The sequence below is a fragment of the Micromys minutus genome, assembly GCF_963924665.1.
Source record: "Micromys minutus genome assembly, chromosome: 32".
NCBI classification, from domain to species: domain Eukaryota; kingdom Metazoa; phylum Chordata; class Mammalia; order Rodentia; family Muridae; genus Micromys; species Micromys minutus.
Window position 1 is genome coordinate 21,142,138 of NC_137967.1, and position 7,494 is coordinate 21,149,631.

Below are 7,494 nucleotides of genomic sequence, written 5' to 3' on the forward strand. Positions count from 1 at the left end.
CCAAAACGCATAACAAGACTAAAAAGGTTTACTATTTTTCCTTCCTCTAAAAGCCCTCCACGTCTAGGCCCGCCCCCAAATGTAGAGAACTTCCGTGAAAGTTCACCCTTCCAAGAAGTAAGATTAGAGGTCCTGTCACCACTACCATGTTTTCCTAGACTCTAGAAGGCATGTCTCACTCTGGAGGACCCAACCTTGGTCACTAGTGGCAGCACACACGTGTAATCCCTGCACTCCAGTGGGATAAAGCAGAAAGACTGCACGCTTGCACAGACCCCATCCCACCCCACTGCCTGGCGGGAACGCACCTCAGGAGATCCAGAAAGGAATCCAGCACCTCTTTGGCGGGTGCACTGTGGACACTGGTCCCTACAACGGAGTCGTTGATGGCGGTAAAGGCGGCGCCCGGCTTCAGCGCCAGGGCCAAGCCCACACCGAGCGCCGACGCGAGCAGTGTGGTGACCAGGAAAAAGAGCAGCGCCCAGGCGCCCACACGGCCGAGCGCGCTAGGGTCCAGGCTGGCTGCACCTCCGATCAGGCTGCACACCACGAGCGGCAGTATGATCATTTTCAGCAGACGTAGCAGCAGCTCTCCGGGGAAGGCGAAGGCGGTCAAGCGTGCGGGGCCCAGGGCGTCAGCACCGCCCGCCGCCGAAACCCCCAGCCCGAGCACCACGCCAGCCACCACCGCCGCCACCGTGAGCAGCACCAGCAGGTTGGCGCGAAGGCAGCGGCGCACCTGGTCCCGGGAACGGCAGCAACCACCTGCTTCCGCACCCTGGTCCTCTCTAGACCCCAGCGCGGGGCCACCGTTCGCGGTGGGATCCACCGCCACCACCCCTTTGGGGTCAGCCTTAGGGGGATCCACTGCCATGCTGAGTTGCAACGGAAGGGTTTCTTGTGCGCCTAGAGACTGGGTGTGACGTCCTTAGGACGCAGAATAGAGGCTGAAAACTTTGCAGCGGTCCCTGAAGTTGTGCGTCCTCTGGATCTGAGACTGGAGGGTCCTAAGCTTCCTGGACTGTGAGCGGAGATCTCCTTATTTTTTCCGGTGATGTCGAATCCCCGAAGACTGGGAGCTGAGAGCGCCTGGGTAGCTTTTCTTTTCTGTTGGGGTCTTCAGACCAGTTGACTCCCTGACGGATTAAGGATGCTCAGGTAGCGGAGATCTTCAAAAAGCTCAACCCAGGTGGCGCAGATCCGGGATGTCTGGCTCCGGGAGACCGAGATCCGTGATCCCAGTACCAGGGCGCCTGGCTCTCGGACTCTTGGGTACTGGAGCCCCAGAAGGTGTGGATTGAGTGTTTCGGGCTCTGGAGAGAAAATCAGATTTCCAGATGCAAATAGGAAACAGCCCGGGGATATGGAAAGTGGCACCACTGGGCCAAGGAGCCAGCTCCCAGGCCGTGCCGCGTGGCTCTGAGGCTGCTGGACGGAAGCGACTAGGATTAAAGGCGGAGGGCGGGACTTGAAAAGGCGGAGGCCGGACCGCAAGCGCTGATTGGTCATGGAACATTCGGCGCCAGGTGGCGAGGGAGGGGCGGAGCCAAGATCAAAGAGGGCAACCAAGGCTGAATAACAATGCATAGCCCAGGGGCGGGGCCGGGAAGGGGGCAGGACCAGAGAGTGTGCAAAGGCTCCAAAAGGGGCGGGGCGTTGGGAAACTATCCAATTTACACCCACCCATGCGTACCTCACCCCAGTCAAAAGAATCCAATTGTGGGTAATATCGGACAGTCCACAGCAGGACCCCTAGAAAGGGCAGACATCCCAGCTCTCAGGAGGCAGAGGCAGGCAAGTCTCTGTGAGTTCAAAGCCAACCCTAGTCTACAGAGGGAGTTCTAGGACAGTCTGGACTATATAAAAAGAAACAGTCTGTAGAAACAAATGAGAGGGAGAGAGAGAGGGAGGAGGCTGTCCATTGCTCTTTAATTTTTTGAGACAGGGGTCTTTCACAGAATCTGAGCTCATTAATTTTGGCTAGGCTTGGGGCCAGCAAGCCCTTGAGGTCCTCCCGTCTGTGTCTGACAGCAGCAACGTTAGTTACAGTCATTCACTGCTGTGTCAGGCTTTTCCATGAGTGCTGGGGGTTTAAACTCAGAGCCTCATGCTTGAGCAGTAAATCAGTCTCTTTCCTCAGATGGTTACAGATTGGGTGATCCGCACAGGAGCATGGCACATGCAACACACAAACACACATACCACACACACACACACACACACACACACACACACAAATATATAAATAAATGTAGAAATAAATATAAATGGCCAATTCACCACAAACTCCATTCTTAGTTTAGACACTGTTACCTGCCGGGGGTAAGAATAACAGACTTAGGGGGATGGAGGAGGAAAGAGGCCTCCTGAACCCAGCATCTTTGGGGACATGTAGGGTGAGTCTGGGTCAGGAAAATGAGGTTGAAGGTTACGGATCGGGACTGGCTGGGAATGTTCTGCCCCACTGCCTGCCCCTGGTAAAAGCAATACTCAAACTGGTTCCAGCCAGCTCTCTTCCCACTGGCCCAACCTCCTACCCGGATTCCTTCGGATTTCATCAGTGGGAGAAAGGCCTGGGGCTTCCCAAAGGGTGAAGCAGGGCAGTGAGAGGCTGGGTTGAGACAGGAGGAGAGCCAAGAGTTCTTTCCTGAACTCTGTTGACTACCTGAGGAATGCCCTGAGGAATGTCTCTTTTGGAAAGTCTGGAGCACAGGAGACTACAGGGCTCAGTCTGTTCCACTGTGGGCAGGAGCTCACCCGAGGTTCTCAGGGCTGCAATCCTAACTATGGAAGGACTCCAAGGTTGTGACCAGCCTGGGCAGAGACATCAGAAGTAAAGATGGACATGAGGGGCTGGAGGGGAGGCTAGGCTGGTGGGGGGGGCGCTTGTTGGAGGAGGAGCCAGGGTTTCTCTGTGTGACTCTCTCTGACCGTGCTAAAATGCACTCTTTAGACCTGGCTGGCCTTGAACTCCAAGATCTACCTGCCTCTGCCTCCCTGCTGGTATTAAAGGCATGCACCACCACCAGCACCCGGCTCCCTCATAGCTTTTGAAGGGTAGTGTCATCTACTGGGATCCCAGCCCTCACAAGGCTGAGGCAGAACTGTTGTAACTCAGAAGAAGCTACCCTGGGTTACCTGTGGTGAGTGGCAGGCCAATCTGAGCCACAAAAAGTATATGGAGGACGTATGTATATAGGTCCTAATGAAAAGATTACATCATCTTTTCATTATTAAAAAGATTTTTTTAATTACTTTTTTTTTTTATTTGCTGTGTGCATGCGCATGAAGGTGTTGAAGCCAGTGGACAACTTGCATTATGAATAGGTTCTCTGCTTCCACCACGTGGGTCCTGGGGAAAGAACGCAGGTCTTCAGGCATGGCAGCAAGTACCTTTACTTACTGAGCCTTCTCTCCCACCGTGTTTATTATATACTGTCTTCCCAGCAGCCATGTTTTCCTGGCTTAGAAGAAAAGCAGCCCTTCCCCGCACTTGGTTCTCCCCTGTATTTGTTTCAGGTCCCACAGTTCTGTACATATGTTAGCTGCCAAAGGCACCGGAGCTAGGAGTTAATCACATAAACGATGCATTTCTGGCTGACTTTTCAAACCTGCCTCTTCACTAGAAGGTGATTTTAGCAAGGTCAAATGGGGGACAGGAACCCATAGCCACAGGGTTCCGCACATCTTAGTTGACCAGAATTCTGCAACAACGGAGAGAGGTCGAGGGACAAGAAATGAGGCCGGAAAATGGAACCCATTCCTTTTTTTTTTTTTTTTTTTTTTTTTTAACCAATATTGAGCCATTTCGCCAATTTGGAACTGTTTAGGAATTTAACTGCACATACTGTAAAAGAAAACAGTTTTCTTTTCTTCTATCAAGGACGGGAGAGAGGGGGAGGAGAAAGGAAGGAAGGAGATGAAGAAACGAGGGAAGAGAGAGGCAGGGCAGATCTATTAGCATCCAGACAGGTAACACGACTGAGCAATAAACCTTTGCTTCTGTGTTTTACCTCATGTCATTGTTTTACATGTCTGGGTTTTACCAGCATCTGTGTCTGTGCACCGTATGCATGTCTGACGTCCCTAGAAGTCGACTGGCTGGCTCTGTAGTCACATGGTTGTGAGCCGCCATGTGGGTGCTGTGAGGTGAAACGGGGTCCTTTGGAAGAGCAGCCAGCTCTCCAGCCTCTAAACCCCTGTCTTTGTGACCCGGCAGGAAGTCAGGTCCCCTTGCTGTGCACCCTATCCATACCCACAGACACCGCCTGTGCAGAGAGATGTGACCACAGGCCTCCTCCAAGTTCACAAAATAATGACCCTGAGACTGAATCATTATGAAGAGTTGCCTAGGCCAAACGCTAGGGCTTGTCCCCACTACCCCCTAACTTGACTATTTTCTTCTAAATGCCGCCATGTGGTGGCTATCTCTCCCTCAGGTTCGTGAGGTCCACCTTCCTCAGAGTTTGGGGTGCGGAACTTCCACCTCCCCCGTTCCTGCCTAAGCTAATAGGGCAACCGCATTTGATTGACAGGCAATGCTTCCATACATTTCGGAGATTAATTTGGTAAATTAATTTACCTGTGTGTGTGTGTGTGTGTGTGTGTGTGCGCGCGCGCGCGTGCCCAGGCACGCACGAGCAAGCACACATGTGCTCACACTGTATAGAGAGGTCAGAAGACAACCTGAAGGTGTCACTTCTGTCCTTTACCATGAGTTCTGGGGATTAGAGTCATACCATATTGTCAGGCTTGGTGACAAGTGCCTTTGCCCACCGAATTCTCCCATTGATCCTTTTCCCTCCTCACTCTCTCTTTTTAAAAAGCAAACAAAACCCTGGGGTCTTTCTATATAGCCCTAGCTGGCCTGGAACTCAGAATATAGGCTGGCCTTGAACTTACTACCCTCCTGCTTCTGCCTCCTGCTGAGATCTTGGGTGTGGACCACCAGGCCCACTTGCAACCCAGCTCTAAGGTCCAGCTGTGGACATGTCTGAGATGTTAACAATGGCCTCCTGACTCCAACCTGTGGGCCCAAGCCAAAAGTCTATGTGCGTGTATTTCATTCTATAAGCGTTACAAGTTAGGTATCACTATAAGTTCTTGGGAGGCTGACAGAGTCTAACCTGTGCTACACAGTGAGTTGTAATCAAACCCTTGGGAGGTTGAGGTGAGAGGACTGACAGAGTCTAACCTGTGCTACACAGTAGGTTGTAATCAAACCCTTGGGAGGCTGAGGTGAGAGGACAAACAGAGTCTAGCCTGGGCTACACAGTGAGTTGTAATCAAACATTTGGTAGGCTGAGGTGAGAGGACTGACAGAGTCTAACCTGTGCTACACAGTGAGTTGTAATCAAACCCTTGGGAGGTTGAGGTGAGAGGACAAACAGAGTCTAGCCTGGGCTACACAGTGAGTTGTAATCAAACCCTTGGGAGGTTGAGGTGAGAGGACAAACAGAGTCTAGCCTGGGCTACACAGTGAGCCTTTGTTTAACATTTAAAATAGGGTCTATAAATACAGTTCAATGACAAAATGGATGCTTAACATGTGCAAGGCCCTGTTGTCCATCTCATCCTTTGTGCCAGCTGAGTAAACAGCTAACAGAGAACCAAAATAAAGAGAAAAGGAGGCTATTGTTTTAGACTTGGCTGCTGCTCTGGGTCCAAAGAATGAATGGGAAGACAGTAAGAAGGCTGAAGAGATGGTAATGTTTGCCGTTGTTTGCATGAGGACTGAGTTCAATTCCGGGCACCCAGATGAAAATGTACAGGGTCAGACTGGAGAGATGGCGCAGCGGTTAAGAGCACTGGCTGCTCTTCCAGAGGTCCTGAGTTCAGTTCCCACCACCCACGTTGCAACTCACAAGTATCTGTAACTCCAGTTCCAAGGGATCCATTACCTTCATGCAGGTAAAGCACACATGCACACAAATTAAAAATAAATAAGTTATTTAAAAGAAAGAAAGGAAGGAAGGAGGGAAGAAAATGTATGGGCATGGAAGTATCCACACTTGTAATCCCTCTACCAGGAAGTCAGAAAACCCATCGTGGGCCAGATCAGTGACTTTCAGGCCAATAACAGACTCTATTTCAAAACCAAGATGGATGGCTCCTGTGGAAAAGCACACAAGTCGGACCTCCTGTTAGGATTCTGTAAACCCCACCCCTCAATTACCTGGCAGTAGCCAGGTATGCTCCGCCCCAGTGACCTGACACTATAAAAGGGGCTGCTGGACCCCTCCTCTCTCTCTTGGCCTCTCTTGCCTCCTGGCTCTTTTGCTCACCCACCCCTACCCCTCCTCTTCCCCTTCCCTTCCCTCTCCCTCTCTCCACATGCTCATGGCCGGCCTCTACTTCTCTCTCTCTCTCTCTCTCTCTCTCTCTCTCTCTCTCTCTCTCTCTCTCTCTGCCTCTACTATCCTCTCAACTCTCCCATGACCTGAATAAACTCTATTCCATACTATACTGTAGTGTGGCTGGTCCCTCAGGGGGAAGGGATTCCCAACATGGGCCCCCCAGAAGCATCTCCCTTGCCCCCCAGGCCTCGCCGCACCTCCATGGGCCATATGCCCCCCACTCTCTTCATCCTTCCCCTAACACCTCCAGCCGCCACATTTGCACAAACACACACAGATACACATTTGGCATAGGAATCCTGCACAGACCAGCCCCCCACATTTGCACAAACACACACAGATACACATTTGGCATAGGAATCCTGCACAGACCAGCCCCCTGGCCTGGTCACATCACTCGCTGCTGTTCCACTGTCTTCAGACTCCACTCTGGGATCCTGAGTCTCTCAGAGCCAAACCTACAGCCTCCCCATAACCTGGACTCCCCTATTCCTACACCACTCACCCTGGGTCGCCTCTCTAGGAGGCTGCCCCTGTCCCTTCAGCAGGACTTAGGGTAAGGGCTTTTTCTGCCTCTTCTGTGTCCCTGACAGTGGGACAGCTACACAGCAGGGACTCCTGGGATTATGTGGTTTAGCAGTAAGGAAGGCCAGGTATGGTAGTTCAGAATTGTAATCCCAGAACTCTGAAAGCTGAGGCAGGAGGATTACTATAAATTCAAGTCTAGGCTAGGTTACGCAATAAGACCATTTTTTAAAGCTGTTACATTTGATGGTGAAATTCTATAATCTCAGCACTTGGGGGGGGGGAGGGAGGCGGTAAAAGCAGGAGCATTAGGCGTCCAAGGCCAGCCTCAGTGAGTTGGAATGCAGTCTGTGACCCTGTGTACATGAGATCTCATCTCAAAAAACAAAAGCAGATATGGGGTGTTGGTAAAGTGCTTGCTTAATACACACAAAGCCCCGGGTTCTGCATACAGCACCCCCAGTACTACATAAAACTTGCATGATGGGGGTACCCCTTTATAGCGTTTGGGAGGTGGAGGTAGAAGGATCCAGAGCTCAGGGTCATCCTTGGCTACAGAAGCTGGAGGTCATGAGACAGGGAGGAGGAGAGAGAAAGAAGGAGGGAAGGACGG

General features: G+C 51.6%; 1 protein-coding gene across 1 annotated transcript in view; it reads right to left on the reverse strand.

Annotated features, from left to right (window-relative positions):
• The window catches only part of SLC1A5 (solute carrier family 1 member 5), a 16,897-nt gene extending 15,489 nt beyond the window's left edge, over positions 1-1,408 (reverse strand). Inside the window, exon 1 of the mRNA XM_080909110.1 lies at positions 309-1,408. Coding sequence (XP_080765236.1) covers positions 309-874 — 566 coding nt within the window. The 5' untranslated portion in view covers positions 875-1,408. The remainder of the gene's footprint in view (positions 1-308) is intronic.
• Between the last annotated feature and the right edge of the window lie 6,086 nt (positions 1,409-7,494).